At 43.3% G+C, this 17612-nt stretch overlaps 2 protein-coding genes across 2 annotated transcripts in view; one reads left to right on the top strand and one right to left on the bottom strand.

The window, feature by feature from the left end:
- The first annotated feature begins 579 nt into the window (after positions 1-579).
- On the top strand, positions 580-2479 carry F2RL3 (F2R like thrombin/trypsin receptor 3). The gene is made up of 2 exons (XM_009284033.2): positions 580-699; positions 1350-2479. Exons 1-2 carry the CDS (start codon positions 609-611, stop codon positions 2423-2425), a joined length of 1167 nt encoding a protein of 388 aa, XP_009282308.1. The 5' UTR covers positions 580-608; the 3' UTR covers positions 2426-2479.
- A 4954-nt stretch (positions 2480-7433) lies between these two features.
- The window catches only part of CPAMD8 (C3 and PZP like, alpha-2-macroglobulin domain containing 8), a 52158-nt gene continuing 41979 nt past the window's right edge, over positions 7434-17612 (bottom strand). Inside the window, exons 36-42 of the mRNA XM_019473329.1 lie at positions 15502-15576; positions 14668-14773; positions 14468-14578; positions 13572-13784; positions 13041-13115; positions 7779-7977; positions 7434-7461 (exon numbers count right to left, since the gene is read on the bottom strand). Of these exons, the coding sequence (XP_019328874.1) occupies position 7461; positions 7779-7977; positions 13041-13115; positions 13572-13784; positions 14468-14578; positions 14668-14773; positions 15502-15576 (780 nt within the window). The 3' untranslated portion in view covers positions 7434-7460. The remainder of the gene's footprint in view (positions 7462-7778; positions 7978-13040; positions 13116-13571; positions 13785-14467; positions 14579-14667; positions 14774-15501; positions 15577-17612) is intronic.

Genomic DNA, 17612 nt, shown 5'->3' with positions numbered 1-17612 from the left:
GAAACCCCCCGAACCTGCCGCAAGATGAGGCTGTGGGAGCCCAGAGGTTTCTCTGGATCTGCAGTTCTCCTGCACTTCATTTATGTTTCTGTGAGGGGATACCTTCTCAATTTGCACTACGAGAAAGCCTTCTAAATCAGGGTGTGGGGAAAGACCTCGAATCTCACACAGAGCCACTTGGGTCTCTTGTGTGGAAGGATGCTTGACATAGGAGGTCAGAAGTTCAGTTTACACTCTAAACCAAATTCAAACTGCATCAAATCTGATCACATTTGTTATTTCCAGGAATATTCTGGAGCAGGAAGGAGGCCCAAATGAGTCACTCGAGCCATCGTCTAGCTCTGACGATGCAGTATGGCCCCAATACGCTGTGGATCTGGATATGTATGCCCCTCCCAGTCCTGCATCTGACACTGGAGCTAAGCCTCTGCTTGGGCATACTCGTGCATGTCGTGACAGCCCCCCATACGCCTCATCCTTCACGGGATAAGCCTGGTGCTTCCGTGAGTTAAGGACTAACAGAAGGAAATGCGTAAGCAGGGTCACTTAATACTGCCTTTCCCGCACAGCTCTGAGCACAGCAGTGCACTGTTGGATCCTGCACCAGAATGGAGACCCTCGGGAGCGGACGGCTGTCACGGAGGCTTATGCTGTGCTGCGCCTTTTGGGGACTCTGCCTGGCCTCTCCAGACTACGATGGTGAGTGCGTATCTTTGGGTGAAAAATTGCTGCTGCTTAAAGTACTAGATACTTGGTACCTTTATAAGATCCCTGAAAACTCATTTTTTAAAACTATCACGTGGGAGCACACTCTAATTGAGCTTCGTGCATACTCCAGTTGAAGCAGGAGGTGATAGCAGGTGATACGGAAGAGAAAGAAACTGGGGTTGAAGAAACTAAAAAGAGAAAGAAAAATTAGAGGAGAAGTAAAACAGAGATCACTTGAAACCAAAATCTTTGCTAGACTCCCACAGCCATGACTTTACCCTGGAGTGGCCCCAGACCTTCGGATTCTTTTGAAAGCTGGGCAGGGGAATTGCTCTCTGGTTTCCCAGGCCTGCTGATAGTTGTACAACATAGCAATCATTTGTGAGCTGTGGGAAACCACACAACAGAGGAATCACGTAAATTTTCAGTAAGGTTGCTGATGGCTACTCCTGCACACCTAATTCTGTTAGCCAGCTTTTTCTGCCCGTCACACAACAGCATTTTACCGAATACTCCCACTGCTAGGGACCCCAACATAAAATGCAAAACTGTAGCCTTTGGGGTAAGCATTATTGGGGTAAGCCTGCTCTGCAAAGTACAAGGGTACAAACAGCAAGTAACAGACTGTATTTATTTGACAGATTACTCTCAGAACAGCACCAACGAGCAGGTAACGACACCAGAGATCACACCGTGTCCCCGAGCTATCCCCGGGGAAAAAGCAACCATAAACAACATCACATACCTGTTGATACACGAGACCACACGCTCTCAGCTGGACAGTGTGGTCACAGTGCGGCTCATCCCCTGCCTCTACACCCTCGTCTTCCTGGTGGGGCTGCCTTCAAACGGGCTGGCCCTGTGGGTCCTGGCCACCAGGGCTGAGAAGCTGACCTCCACTGTCTTTCTGATTAACTTGGCTGCAGCAGACTTGCTGCTCGTATTGGTACTGCCCTTCAAGATTTTCTACTATTTCCTGGGGAACAACTGGCCCTTTGGGGAAGGCCTGTGCCGGCTCACCACAGCTTTCTTCTATGGGAACATGTACTGCTCAGTGCTGCTGCTCACATGCATCAGCGTCGACCGGTATCTGGCTGTGGTGCATCCGTTCTTTTCACGTTCTTTCCGCACCCCTGCCTTTGCTGCCTGCACCTGCACTGCCATCTGGCTCTGTGCTGCCATCCTCACCCTGCCTCTGACTCTGCAGCAGCAGTCGTATCCTCTGTATGGAGCAGACGTCACTCTCTGCCACGATGTTCTCCCCAGGCACGAGGATGACGGGTATTACTTCTACTACTTCATCTGCCTGATCGCCTGTGCTTTCCTCGCTCCTCTGGTGGTGATGCTGTTCAGCTACTGCTCAGTATTGCGAGCTCTCCTGGACAGTGGGAAGCGGTACTCCTACTCTATCAAGCTCACAGCTCTCGTACTGTTCACACTTGTGGCCTTCTACACACCCAGCAACGTTCTCCTCCTTGTTCATTACTCCAGCTATAACTCCAAGCTGTATGGCAACCTGTATATCAGCTACATGGTGAGCCTGGCCATCAGTACCTTTAACAGCTGCGCGGATCCCTTTGTCTACTACTACGTTTCTGAAGACTTCCGGGATAAGGTGAGAAGGAGATTCTTCAGTCACAGAAAACAAAACACCACATCCCTAAAAACCTCCAAGGAAACACTCCCTCAAAAAAGTTCCAAAGATTCACTGGTGTAAGCCTCCGTCCCAGCTCCCTGCTCCCAAGGCACTTGCAACATACACTGGGGATGAGATGAAGACAACACTGGGATCCCACAAGTTTCATCCAGAGCAGCGAGCAGTATTTCCCAGGAGACAAGTCCTGTCTCCTGTCTGCACAGCTAAAACTGAATAAACCTGGACCACAGGATTCCTTGAGAGGTGCGGAGTCCAGCCAAGATGTGGAGTGCTGAACATGCATAGATCTGTTACCGCATGCAACTTCTCATCTGGTCACGTATTGCCAGGGATGTTCTTGCCAATATATCTAGGTCTGGTTTTCCTAATGCATCTTGCAGACTGATTGCTATTTGTGTTCTATTTTTTTTTTTGCTGCTACTGACTTGCTTGCTGTCCTTGAACGCACATTCCCTTCACCTAAAACTGAAAAAGAACAGGTGCTTGCAAAACCAAATTTCTAAACGTTTCAAAAGTACTAGGAGGTACCTACGTGAAAGGTACTCTCCTGAATTAAAACATACTGTCAAGAGAATGCAGAGCACTGGCTTTTCTAGCAAATACATTCTTGGCTTGATTAGTAAGCAATACCATAGTAAAGTCAGCCCATTGTTGGTAACAAGTGTAAAAATCCCATTCACTAATCCCTATTTTTGCAAATGACCCTTGGCATCCATAATTTGAGGCAAGGATTGTATTAAATGGATTTTAAAAAAAGAAATATTATGTCTCTTGGAGGGAAATATTAAAGAAGGAATTGATAAAACCCTCACTCTAGAACTCCACACTTTTGCGTGATGTCATACACAATCAAGAGCTGTCTTACGAAGCAGGTGACCAAGCTTGTTGCTTATTGGAACCTGCTGCGAATTTGACAAAATGCGGCCAACTCATCTCTCAGACACAACTAGGGCATATCCCAGTAAGCAGCAAGGTAGAAAATGAGTGATAAACCTCCTTAGAGTTCCTGAATTCTTTAGTTTCACTGGTACAGACATGACTTCTGTCCTCACCCTAATCTATGATCAAACAAACTTACAGCCTACAATGTGAATAAGAAGAGGCAGACAAGATTGTCTTAAAATCAGTTTTTAATAAAATATTTATCAGAATCTAAAACAAACCCTTTTCTGGACTCAGACTTGCTAAGATTTGTGTGAACAAAACAAAAATGGTCATAGAACTGTTTGCATGTACATGTATGTGTGGGGGCGAAACACAGGTGAAAAACTAGAGCCTATCTCCTATGGCTGCAGTACTGCACGTGCAGAGGATGTGCCAGGTACTGAACACAGGAGACCTGGTGTAGCCAGGGCTATTGCCACTCAGTCAGAAATAGCAAGTACTAAAAAAACCCAAACCCCAAACTGAGCTGAGGTTTTCTAAATAGATGATCTATTCACAATAATGAAAACCAGGTTATTGTGCATTGAATGTCAATAGTCGACGTCAGCAAAGCAAGTGCTGTTGTTTCAATGATGTTCTTCAAGCAAGCTGAACATTCTTCTGGTATTTGTTTTCTACTGAGGCTGATTAAGAAGAAGGGAAAGAGGCAAGACCAAAACACTTGGACAAGAAAGAACAAGGGAACTATTGCTTTAAAATAAATACCATGGTAATGATTACTCTGCATAATGTACAGTTACAAATATATAAATATTAATTTCATTGAAAGGATTGCAAGCAAAAATCACTGATAACTAGCACTGCTGCAGCTATTCAGTAACATAACTTGATGTAAGTAGGAATCTCTGTGTCTTACAAACCCACTGGCACTTTTCTCCTTTTGCAATGAGGGACCATCAGAGAAAGGAAAGGAGAAGCATCTCTCTGACAGAGGGAGGCAAATGTCTCTAAGCCAGAAACAATTCAAAGCCCAAAGCAGCAGCAGGTCTGCTGTCCTTGCTGGCTTTCCACCACCAAGTTGGTCTCTTCCTTGGTGGGAAACAAAACAAAACAAATCAATCCCTTCTCTCCAAACTAGGATTGGCTGGACTTCACAAAGTTGGAGCCTGAGTTTTCAGTGCTGAGACGTTCTTGTGTTCTCAGGGACAGGAGTGTGACTGATAAGCTTCACAGTCAGAACTGGGCCAAAGCCTTTGAATAACATTGAGTCTGATAAGGCTATGCTGTGTCCAGTGGTTCTCATGGACCTAGTCCTAAAGAGTTTCTGTGTTCCAAGTAGGATTGTGAAGAATGGAGGAAAAATAATCTAGGAAAATTTTTTTCCTAGATAAGAATTAATGATGATTACAAGAAACATGAACAACAAATCTGGGACAGGGGAAAGCTATGGACAGAAGGACCATCAGCTGGGGTGGAGAAGAGGGTAGAGACCTGCTCCTTTACTCCTGTGATAGGGGAGAAAAGGCAACCACAGCTGTGTAATTGCAGGTTCCTTTATTCAATTCCTTAAATAAAATTACTTTTTTTTTAACTACAGAAAGGAGCTAGTTTGGTGTGGCAAGACTGGGGGGAGGTGGAGGCTGCCAAGAGCAGACGGACTAGTGATTTCCCTGAAAGTACCGAAGCTGTGAAGAAGCACTCAAGGTGAAGTCAGGCTCCAGGATCCAGAAACCCTGGTACACTACCTCACACACACTGTCCTGTTCTAACTGTCTCGGTTTAAGGACGCTAAGGCTGCTCTGCCTTCACCTTCTGAGGGTCCAGGTGTCTCTGGCTTTTCTTGTAGTTGTAAAACAGAAGCAAGACTCCTCTGCCTCAAACAGGTGAGTGCACTGGCACACAGAGACCCCACAGAACAAGGCCATGAATGATGGGCTGGCACCACCAGGAGGAATTATTTAGCTGGCAGCAATGGGGAGATGTCTGCATCTTGAATCAGTACACTACACGTACCGGAGCCTGAGGAAAGTGAAGAAAGTAAGGTTTAATACTTGGCTGAACCACCCTACCTTCATTTCCTTGTCCCCAGTGGTGATGCTGTCTGACTGCCCAAGGAGCTATGAGAGGACCAAGCAATATAAGATTACCTCAAATATCTATCCAAAAGCATACAATGGACAAGGAAACTAAAGCCAGAAAGGGACAGAGGATAGGAGGCTGAAGAATCCAGAACAGGTCCCATCTTCTGTGGGAAGCTAGTCACACAGACATTATCAGGGTGACTAAATTCTCCCAGACTCAAAGCATTCAACAGCTGAGGCTGGAACCAGCAAACAGCAGGGTTTGTATTGTGCAGCTTTGCTATTTAGAAAAGAAAAAAAACCACCCTCTTGTTGCAGCTCACACTAGGTCTGTTATTTACCCAGGGGATAAATATTGACTCAGTCCTGTGTGTGTACACAATAGCCAGTGTCTACCAGGCCAGTTGCTTACAGGAGATGGAATTTAGTTTAAAGGCATTTATTTACCTGCCAGACAGGAATGCAGCCACCAGTGCTTCTGCCGTGCTGTGCGGACACAGTGAGGACATGGTCTGTTCATGCACACTAAAGAGACGTGGCAAAAACCTCTGCTGAGAAGCAGTGGGTACATATGGGCAGCAGCCACGTCAAGATCCTGTGAGGAAAGCTCAGAGCAGCCATGAAGGAAGGCTTGGAAACTTGCCAACAAAGCAGTTCTGAAGTTTCTGGGAACTTCAAGACCCAGACCTTCATCATGTCAACTACATTCTGCAAATATCTGGCCCCAGACAAAAAGGACTGGAAACTAAATATGCCCAACTTCTGGGATACCTCCTGTTTTGTCCCCATGTGGACATTTTTCTGGAATAAAATTGCCTTTATTCTGGAATGGAATGTCTATACTGGGATATATTCTTGTCATGGTTCCTGTGTAAACAAGCCCTAAAAATGAATGGAGCTGGGCTTTTTCCTGTTTCCATTCACCAATAAACACCCTCAAAAGGAGTTTCCACCCCACTCTGGGTCCTGGTAACAATAGAAGTGGAAAGATAAAATATTAACACTATTTTGCAACAGGCAATTGCATGTAACTCCTCCAAAGAGAACAATGCTGCTCCAGGCAGGAAGGGAAAGAAAAAAATCTTGGCTCCTGCACTTTTGGAAACACAAAGCTTTTGTTTTTAGTTTTACCACATTGCTTGGGGCAGGTCAGTCTAAGGGAGTCCAGCCTCTGACACCAGTGATTTGTACTGGCCAGCAGACCCAGGGCCTGTGCATAGATTACCATATCCAGAACAACCATTGCATGGGGATCCTAGTGGGAGCAGAATAAAACCAATTGGTGAAGTCAGGCAAGCATTTCAAAGGACTGCGCCTTGGGTCAGCTTTATTTTCATGCCAGGGTTACAAGGAGGAAAGGGGCTGAGAAGGCTGCAAGCAGCCCTCATCAGCACATAGTGCAACATGAAGAGGGCTCACCCACCTAATCCTTGGCACCGCTATGGCTGGCAAACTCCCCACCTGAAGCCTGCAGCCACACAGTAGACAGTCAAGCCTTTGAGCCCTGACACTGGATTTCAGTTTTCTCTTGTAAAATGTACCACCTCCCAACAACTTTCCTGAACACGGAGCCACTAGGGAAGTTTTTCTCTTGTGGGACATTGCTGTGGGTGCAGTAGACTTATGGGCTGAGGAAGATGATTAGCCTCTTGCTATGTCATAATTAGCAAAACACACTGATTTTTATTATTATAATTTGAGAGAAAACTTCTCAGCCATCTTTCCTCAAACAGCAGTTCAGCTAAGCACAAGGCCTGGACTTAGCTTCTAAATGTAGCTAGGAAATGGCATTTGCAGTATCCTGATAGTAGAGAAAACACTTTGAAATGGTCTATAGGTTTGAATTCCAGCCCCTATTTTTCTCACCTAGAGGGCACAGTATATTGGTCTCCCATCCTTGGAAGTAATCCAAAGAGGATGCACAAAAGGCAGGAAAATTGACAGAAAAATAACGCTGAGTGTCCCCCTTAGCGCTCCAGATCCCCCCCCATGGGGCAGCAAAGCCTACAGTTCTGAGTGCATCAGGAAGTAGTCATCGTTCGGTTTCTGTTCTGCAGCAGGTCGTCTGTAGGAACAAACTCATACAGGAGTTGATTCTGAGCCTCTTCTCTTTATTTAAATTATATATTTCTGTTGAAAAGAGAACATAATGAAGAAAAGTCACTTTCCCGTTACGTATCTTTGTGAAACATCACTGGGGCTGGGCAGAGAAAAGCTTAAAAGGTCACTTTTTATTCTGCTAGGGATGGAGACATTCAGGTCACAAAGACTTTTATGTGCTGCCCTAGCAAGATCTTGTTCCTGGTGATTCCTTGCTAAAGAGGTTAGCAAGTCAGTTGTAAGAACACCCCTTCTGAGGAATTGAATACATTTGACCCAACACATGAGTTAGTACATTATATGTTGACTCCCTAACCAGATTTATGATCCCCCGCTCTCCGGCTCACCATTCTACTGTGGTCACTACTTCCTGAATCTTGTCCACTTCTTTTAACGTGCTTGCTGTTGTCAGTTCTGCCACAATCTCAAAGACATCAGCTTCCGACGCATAGGGGTCTGGGTCATATTCATAGGAGTAGTATGACAGATCTGTCTGTAGCGGAGGGCCTTCCTCTGCTGGAAAAGAAACCAGAGTCTCAGGTTGTGCTTTAGCCAAAGAAACTGCATTTCAGCATCATGTATTGCATCACAGAGAAGGGGAATGACATAAAAGAAAAGGAATGTTAATCAGGGGGCAAATCAGGGGCCAAATGAGTGCCTTACATGAGTAAAGGAGGCTACACATGTCAATGGACCTGCACATGCATGCTTACATTCACATGCAAGGAGAAAAGCTGCTGTAAAACAGAATTTTCAATTTCCCAGTCTGAGACTCGGGCACTGGGAAAAATGAAAGAAATAATAGGAAAAAAAAAAAGGGGGGCCCATGTAATTTGAAAAAAAAATCTCAAAGTTTCATTTTCAAGTATCTAATTTTAGGCATTAACGGAGGTGCTTAACTTAGGAACCAGTTCACACCAAGACCTCTCTACAGTAAGAGTAAGAGATATCTTTGGGAACACCAGATGTCACAGACGATTTACTCTGCACCCTGAAAATACATCTCTCTCCTTTGACTAGGTCCAAGCCAAGTACCTCAGTTAAGGAGAGACCAATCCATACGAAGATGTGTAATGTGTGCATTCTTTTAAGCACCATTTTATAAAAATCAGTCACAAAGCTAAAGGGCAGACCGTGTTACAGCAGTTTACTTGGTGCATGTCACGAAAAAGATCAGTTTAAGCAGCTAGATTTCTTTTCAGCCCAACCAGAATGAAGATTTTGGCATAATAGGCCAGGAGCCTACATTAAAGCCATTCGCTTCTCCCTCGGCCTGAACTAGCAGTAGCTGAGATACATCTGCTTCCGCACAGTCACATACCACTGAGAAATTTCCATCATTTAAGATAGGAACAGACACATCACAAACAGAAACAGATATTTATCCTCCTTGCATTCACTCCAGTCTATTCTAAGACATGGGCAGGTCACTCACACAGTACATATCCCACTCAAAACAGGCTGTGCCTCTCTGTGGTGGGTGATTGCTCGCTGTCCAGAGGGTAAGACTGCAAGATAAAACTTCTAGGAATATCAATAGGTCCCTGTTTTCTAAACTGTTCTTCGAGCCAGCTCAGCTGTCCATCTTCCTGTTCACTTTCCATACACACTGCTCTAATCCAAACCAAAGCAATCACTGAAACATAGTTGTTGTGAGGAGGAAAAGTGCCCCTCCGCCCCCTCCTGCAAAGTTGGCGTTATTTAAGGAGAACACTCATCAAGGCCTTCGAAAATGTTTGTTCTCTAGAAATAAGATATCTGAAGGCTCTTCCCTGTTGCCTCTCACATCCTCCCAGCAACAGGCTCAGCCCTGGGCAAGGGAACACTTGCCTGAAAGCAGTCGGTCTCTGTGTTCACTTCTTCTTGGCCTTCTCCATGTGAGAACCTGCCAGATCATGAGCTCGTTCTATGAATGGATGATTGCTGTCCACCAGGGACAGAATTAACATCACAGACCTCACTCTTCCCAGGAATGCAGCATTGGAGTCAAAGCAAAGAGGAAAGGCCGACATTTCCTGTTGCATACAAACCACTCCCCCATCTCCAAATGTTTGTGCCTAAGCCAATGTTTGCTGAGCACCGATGAGGTGAAAGGAAAAATGGCCCATCGCCAGTTCAATCAATCCTAAAAGAAGAGCGGTCCTGTGAATAATGCGCCTGCCAGGGAGCGTTGCGATATGACTCCACCTGGAAGCAGAGCTCACTCTGACGTTCCTGTTAGGAGCTAGTGATGGGTGATGGCATTTAGTTTTTTAAAAAAATAACACCACCACCACCAAATAAAAGTATCAATTCCACCTAGAATTTACTTCCAGCTACTGGCCCTTCTAACTGCTAGAGCAGAACTGTGCAAATAACACGGCTCCAGCTGTGGGGAGAAGGCTGGGGGGGTCAGACAGCACGAAGCTGGGTGGGCTGCCCGCTCAGAGCAGCGCGGAGTGCAACACGACAGCAGCACTGATACCACTGAGTACTGCTGCACCACACTTTGATATCGCTTCTCCATCAAATACATGCAGAATCACAACATTACCGTGATATCAACGTATTGTCTTCCAACATCAGTGGCTATACATTTAGCACTTTCATCAGAGAAGATTTAGGCAATTTCAGAAGAGTGTTAATGATCTATGGAACCAATCAAAGCACCACTTCATCAGAGAGATGGTATCAGAGCTACTGAGGATCCCTGAGGCTCTGAAATCCACCCATATTTTTGTAGCCTAGTGTGACAATGATGTTAGGAAAGCCACAGACACTCGAGATACTGATACTCCAGTTAGCAACAAAAATCCTGCTCCAGGAGCTTTCAGTCCAAACAAATATGAATGGAACAGGCTCTGAAAGCATACTAGCAGAACTTCAATGCTTAGAGGCAGGCCATGCTACTCATCAAAAACCTGTTCCATCCCTCTGAGTCTCAGTAATTCACCTGTGAGAAAGAACAGCTGAGGAAGGGGATTCAGACATGAGTTGTTTCAGCTGAGTCCTGTCACCCTGCACACTTCCCTCTCAATCAAGAGGATATTTCTAAAGATGCCAAGAGGATCTACCCATCTGTACAAAAAAAGGCTACAGTTTTAAGATCAAACCTCAGCCATTCTGCCTCACTTGCTGCAACATCTGCTGCTGACTTTTGAAAGGCATTTTAAAATGCTTTGACAATAGCTAGGTGCTGCAAGAAGCACTGCATCCTGATTTTTCAGGACCATCTATATACAATTGCTTACCTTGAATAGCGTAACTCAAAAGCTGTTGTTTGTTCTAGCAAACTCACTTGTGTATGTGGAACTACACTGCAAGTCTGTGTTTGCCAGAGTGAGCCCGAACACATTACGAAGTTCCCCACTGTTTGCTGGAAGGAAGCTGGCTCTCATTGTTTCCATTGCTGGGGTAACATAGACAAGAGCTAACAATGAAAGCATCAATCAAACCAAGCTGAGCCTGCACAAGTCATATGGCAAATACAGAAGGATTTCAGACTATATAAACACCACGAGGTTCTCCAAGAAAATGGTATTTCCTGAAGATTAACACACTGAGGCAGTTTCACCAACCTGCCCTAAGCTTGATTTGGCTCCTGGAGTTTTGCACCCTTTTAGGAAATCGCAGATTTAGACATGGCTCATCAAAACGTTCACTAGAAACCCAGAGCACCTGAGCCGACTTAAACCAATCACATGCTTCAATGCTAACAAACCAGTGAGTCCAAATGAAACCCGTGTATAAGAAGGGATTCATTCATTTGTTAAACTTTGATTCATGTACCGTGTGCTTGACCTGAGAGGAGCCCAGAGGATTAATGAAAATCACATGCTGGGCGCTTTTCCTGATGCAGGATTTAGTCAGTTTTACTTTTGAATGCTCACTCTGCCATGGCTGCTCAGACAGCTCAGTTCAGAAGAGTATCTGCCTTCCAGGAGACTCTCAACTTCAACGCTCACAGATCCTAGAACAAAGCCAGCTCTAAATGCTTGTGCTTTGACAAACATCCTTATGGCATACAGGTTAGTTAAACTAATATCTGTATAAAAATGCCACACACACACACAAAAAAAAAAAAAAAAATCAGAATTTCCACTTTTGCTCTTATTGATAGCCTACTGAGCCAACATTGCTTTTGTCTGTTTAGAACAGAAACCAGAGGGTTATTTTTCTTAGACAGATACTTTAATGCAGATTATTGCAGAAACACTGTTCTGAAAATTTTTGGATTGTGGACTACTGTCAAGTTCCACAATTTTTTTCCCAGGTAACCGTATTTTTACTATCAAATTTTTATTTGAAGATAATGTAATTGCAGTCCCATTTTGTAGACCAGCAGCTAAACACTTAGTATGGCCTTGCATACTAGCAGTGCCCTACAGAGCAGTTTGGAAATGCTGCTTTAAAGGGTTCAGATCGCAAACAGAGTTTCCATGCTGAGTACATAGCATTTGCACAGAATAAAAAGCAACAAGCATTCATCTCGGTTATTGTAACAGACAGCAATCTTATGTATATATTCACACTAAATCCAGAAACAAAGGGAGGGAAAACAGGAGAGACATTAAACGCTGTAAGACTGAATGACCTATAGTCATAATGGAATATTCACCATGCTTTTACACCTTAATAAGAAAACTGTCCATCAACTTCTGTAGAGCAGAGGAAGGGCAAAGAACAGGATGGTGTCTCTCATGTTGGACACATGCTAGTCTGAACTCTGGTGCACAAGAAAGACATGAGAAGGCACAGAGTCTTCTCTTGAAGAATTAACTTGCTTTACCGATTTGTTAGGAGAGTTACAGGCCAGGGGAAAATTAATGAGTGGAAAGCAGCCAGGAAAAATCTAGTCCAGTTTATTTACTAGAAACAGCATGAAACAAACTATTCTATTGACCCTCCACTGCTTCTTGGTGAGATTTATTGTGAGCCATGAGCAAGTTCGACATGAGTCTTGGAAAACAGTGTATGAATATAAGCACCAAATAAAATGAGCAGCCAAATTCCTGGCTACTCCATCTACTGACCTTAACATTTTTGCTCACTGAGGCCCTTTATTCCAAACAGCAGCTCTGAGAGAATCAAGACTGCCAGCTCAATTTTTGCACAGAACTGCTAGGGACAAAGTTAATCCACCTGGATTCTAGTTCTTGCAATGGTTTGGTCTGTTGTTATGTCCCATTCAGTTGTTCGTTGAAACACATTACATCAGCCTGGTTTTAAAAGTGATCTTTTCAGCTTAATATTGAAGAAAAGATCACAGAGTGTGTGTTGTTCAAACATGCCAAGACTGAGAAAATAGGAGGGTCACTTGCCCACTCCTGTGAACAATGACCTAAATCTTGCATGTGCATTGAACAGAGCAGGTATCATTCATGCAAGATTCCCTGAAAGGAAAAGGACTAGAAGAGCTAATCTGTTGTTGAATAGTTACCATCCTAAGTTTCCTTAACCTCTTCATTTTTTCTGATTTCTGAATGTTCTGTCTTTTCTAAAAGATTAAGAAATCCAGCATCTTTACTTAAATGTGCTTAAGAACCATATATACTTTTATACAGTTATAGGATAAGCTTTAACCTTGCTAAAGAAAAAGGCCTTGGATAAATGCAAAGGTATGATACTACCTGCTGGAGTTTGTTGAACACTGGGTTGCTCAACTGTGTGGGAGTGTGTCTCCCTTTCTTCTGGCAAATTCTTGGCTGTAAATAAAAAGAAAAATAAATGCATTGGTCCTAAAATTTGTTAATGAATCTCTAGAAAACGTTTGCATTTCCAGAGGTGGCATACTCAGTTCACTGGGTTACTGCACTACACATCTTGAAAGCCCATGCAGAATCTCCAAAGGATGTTACATTTAATGGATGTCATTTTTATCTAGGATAATTCACTTCAGATAAGACAGTACCACTAATTTTCTCTGAAGTTCATTCTGATTGGTAAAACGAGAACAGAAAACCAGTTATTCTGAGCTAAGCAGGAAGGCAGCTGCTCTTAGAACTTAATCTCCTGTAGTATGAGTAGCAAAATAATACATAGGAGGTTTCGAATTCTCCCCTTTTCCCTACCACACATATGTAATTATCATTTGCTTAGACAAAGATTTGTAGCGTTCTGCAACTAGATCATAACAGAAAAGGGAACTGAATGAAACGTACAGGCAGAACATTGCGACATGGGCATCTGTTCTATCCTTGTATTATTCCGGCACGATGCTACTTCCATCTGGCAATGGTTCGGGTAAATCTGTCCATCTGATCCACATACAGGCTCCCCATCATAGCCACAGTCTCGCGAACACATGCACTGCTCAAAATACTCATCCTCCAAGCAGCCAAAAATGTTATTGCATGGTCCAGAGTGAACAAAGCCTGAAAAGTAAACAAAAACATCCAAAGCAATATTTTTGCATAGCATGGGGAAGGGGAAGATGGAGTGGCAATTTTCTTCTATTTCTCTGATGTAAGTTTTCATGTTGAATTCCCTAAGACTTCTCATAGGAATTTACAAACATGGTAGAATAAAAAGCTCTGGGAATAAAGCTGTCTTTCTGAAAGAACCATATTGCAGCAGATTCCAGATACAGGATAAAGCAACTATTTAATATGACATAGAGGACAGAAAGGAACATATAGTTTCTGGGGAAAGTTATTCCTTTCACTGATGCATGAAATTGTTCAGTCTTCCTACAGTTAATTGTGGAACTCTATTGCAAGATATTTTAGAGAAAGAAAACCAAATTGCATTTTAAAGAGTTTTTACCTTTATGTTTATTAACACATCTCACCTTGTGCAGGTTCGTCCAGAATTATACATTATATCTTGCCTCTGAAGCAAATAATACTCACTTTGGTGACTGAAGAGCAGACTACATTGGTCTGTTTGGCTGTTTTAAATTTAATACTGCTATCCCACAAACCTTTGTAAAACTTCCACTAACACAGATAGTGAACTAGAACATTTTTCTAAATATAATTTTGGGTTCTGAACTCCTGGAAAGTATGTCTGTGGGCTCCATTTTCCAAAAAATCTGCTTGGCTTTGGTGCAACTTACCAACCCATTGGCTAGCTGAGCTTTCCACCTCATTGCATGTTGGCCCATCACAGAGCTCCCGAGCCAAGGGACTGTTTTCACTCACGTTGTAGAAACGAGTTGCTTCAAAAGCTGCAGGCCAGCAAGAATGAGAAATCACAACTGAGCCTTATGCCTAGAGCTCTAATGCTGGCAAAAATCAAGGGAAAACAGGCACATACCTGGCTCATAGTAATCATACACTTTGATAGGAACAGGAGCTGTTTTCCCAACTATATGCTCTCTGAAAGCTTGAAACTTTACACACGTCATGCACTGGCTAGGAATCTGTATGAAATTATGTAAAAGACTCATTGTAACAAAAGCTGCACTTTAAGTGAAGACAAAGACAAATAAATGTAGTATGTGCCCCTAATGTAACACGCTGGCCTGGACACTTGGGGAGAACGAAGACACCTCCAATACTAGGTATAGAGACAAAGATAATGAATAAAAGCCAAACAGGATGAATTAAAATACGTGATACTTTGCTGGCCTTTAAAGCACATACTTGCCATACAACAATGTCAGAAAGTCAAACCTGAAACTCAAGCTGTATTCTCTGGCTTACCTAACACCACTCCGGTCATCAGCCAGCTTGCTAACGCAACTAGCTAACAGTTTACTGCTCGTGACCAAGCCAAGAGAGATCTCATCTTCCACTCTCAAGTATGTGCTGTGTGATCTAAATTAGACTGCATTTTTACTCCGTCCTTTTAGCAATGCTAGTTGTACCTGAAGGTGAGATTATTTTGAGGCAAAAACTAAGTAATATTTGCCCAGAAATTCTATATGGGCTGACGCTAATCACCTGCCTCTATTATGCTTTGGTTTCCAACCAAAACCGCAACACCTACCTGCCTCAAAAGAGGCTCAAGCAACTGGCCAGCTAAAGCTGCATGGTAATCCTCACCTGTGAGGGACCATCAACATCAATACACTGTACCTATGCCTGATCCACTGGTCATTTGCCTTTCATTGAAAAGGAACACAATTATAAGAAACAAAGTCATTACCTCATCAAAATAAAAGAGGACTTTTCTTCCATCCACTTCATATCTTTTTAATCCAATTTGCTTGTTCATCAGTAACTGGGAAAAAAAATCAACAGGTTTAGTTTCATCTCATTTTATAGAAAACAGGTTGAAATTAGAAAATAAGAAAGATTTTAGACTACTTAGAAAACTGATCAGACACTAAACCCCGGGGATTTCTTGTGCTGGAAAAGGATGTTTCAGTAAGAGAGGGGAAATGCAAAGAGGACTGCAGTTGCTGTCACACAACTGAGGAAAAAGCCATCTGTGTTCTTTTCTGTAACCTAAGGAGGAATGTTTGCAAGGTGCATAACGCTGAGGGTTCTTCCTGGTCCCTGGTGCATTTATCTCCCTCAGACTATGCCTGACATATCATCCATAATCTAATTGAATAGCTCCCAGATTGTTTTCAGTACCAAGGCTCAAGCAAGACCTCAGAGATCCCCAAACACTCGATAAAGTCTCTAATTTACACTCCTTCAGACCACCAGGGAATTATGCTGCTGGATCGCACTGGGTATTAAAGGTCCCCTTCTCCCACCAGCTGAAAAATCCAAAACATTCTTCTGCCAAGAAAATTAATCCTTACATTTGAAAAGAGCAGCCATTTGAAAGAGCCCTAGGCATCCTTCCTTTTGACGAATGGGGTCAGGCCAGGCCTCTGCTACTCATCTTCTCCCCCTTTGAGGCCCAGGGATTTGTAGTTTGCATTGTACCAGTCATGCCCACAGACTACCTCCTCTTATGCTTTTTATTTATTGGGACAATCTGCATATCTAAGGAGTATCAGAACACAATCTAAGAGTACTTCCCACATCTGGGCTGCTGCTGCCCCTAATCTACCCCAGCCATTTGTAAAAATGCTCTAGCTCATCTCCTCATGCTGACTGTAAGTCTGTATGTATATCATGATCACAGTCTTTTCAGAGGAAAGTGCAAGAGCCCTTGTTTACAGAATTACTGCACCACCTCAAAGAATCTAGTAACTATCTCTCTGGTACAGAATGCTAATGAATCACCACCAAAATATAAATGCTACCATCTGATATAATTCTATGAAGTTTTATTTTAAAATTTCCAAGAGAGTTACTCCTATGATTTTCTGTATTTGGAATACTAACATCTCGATATTGTAGTGACTGTCATATGCTGTATGTACTTGATCAGTCAATTGGTCATTACTGTTTTGATAAATTGTATTCAGAACACATCTATCGTGAAAAATATTTAATCCAGAAGCTGGGGAGGATGATGGTCTGTGGAAAAGGACTCTTGTGTTTTAATCCCAGTTTGGGGAGCGGAGTAAGTGTCAGAGCAGATACTTTAATTCTATTCTCCAAACTGTCCTATTACTTTAACCTCTCTGTCAGACAATCCCTTTTGTGACATAGGGATAATATTTCCTTGGCTTTTTTTTTTTTTTTAATGTTCCCAAGTTATTTTGAGATCTTAGAATGAAAACTCTGCGGAAAGGAGAACGAAGCATTATTATCATGCATTAGAAAGAATGACATGAAGCAAAAAGCATTTCTACTGAAATTTGCCCAAACCTGCTACCAACAGCTTTAACTGTGAATTTCTTCAGCATAGTGCGTCTAGTTGTAAAACCCTGCACACAGCTTCCTGCTATTACTGTAACAAGCAAAGGAACATGTGTTTAAGTCCCACACAATATGGAAAGGGCCAATTTAATTTGTCCTTATAATTTTAGGGGCCTGATGGTGGCTGTCATTCCTCAGCAGTAGATGGCTGCAGACAGTCCTTTTATGAGGGCTTGGAGAGGCTGGCGCCACCGGGAAATGCTCAGCTCAGCTAAAGTTGCATTTTTCTGGTGAAGCTTGATATATACCAGCCTGTGGTGACCTCCTGACCTTGTCGACACCCAGCATTATTAGAAGGATTTGTGGCTGCACAGCCAGGGGGGCTGCCCTCAACGTGCAACAGAGCATTCATTAACCATCACTGCCCCGGAGCTGCACGTGGGTCCGCTCTGCGCACACTGCTCCCTTGTGAGGGCAAACAAACAACAAGGAAATCTGATTTACAGCCCTGCCCCTCCTCACCAGGAGGAGAGGGAAATGGCTAGGGGAACA

This window comes from Aptenodytes forsteri, unplaced genomic scaffold, assembly GCF_000699145.1.
Source record: "Aptenodytes forsteri isolate BGI_AS27 unplaced genomic scaffold, ASM69914v1 Scaffold471, whole genome shotgun sequence".
Classification (NCBI taxonomy): Eukaryota; Metazoa; Chordata; class Aves; order Sphenisciformes; family Spheniscidae; genus Aptenodytes; species Aptenodytes forsteri.
The sequence above is the reverse complement of the archived record's forward strand: the minus strand, read 5'-3'. Positions and strand labels throughout refer to the sequence as shown.

Coding starts and splice junctions, on each gene's coding strand:
- F2RL3 (XM_009284033.2), top strand. CDS start 609: ATGGAGACCCTCGGGAGCGGACGGCTGTCACGGAGGCTTATGCTGTGC. Junction 700..1,349: donor GGCCTCTCCAGACTACGATG/GTGAGTGCGTAT, acceptor TTTATTTGACAG/ATTACTCTCAGAACAGCACC.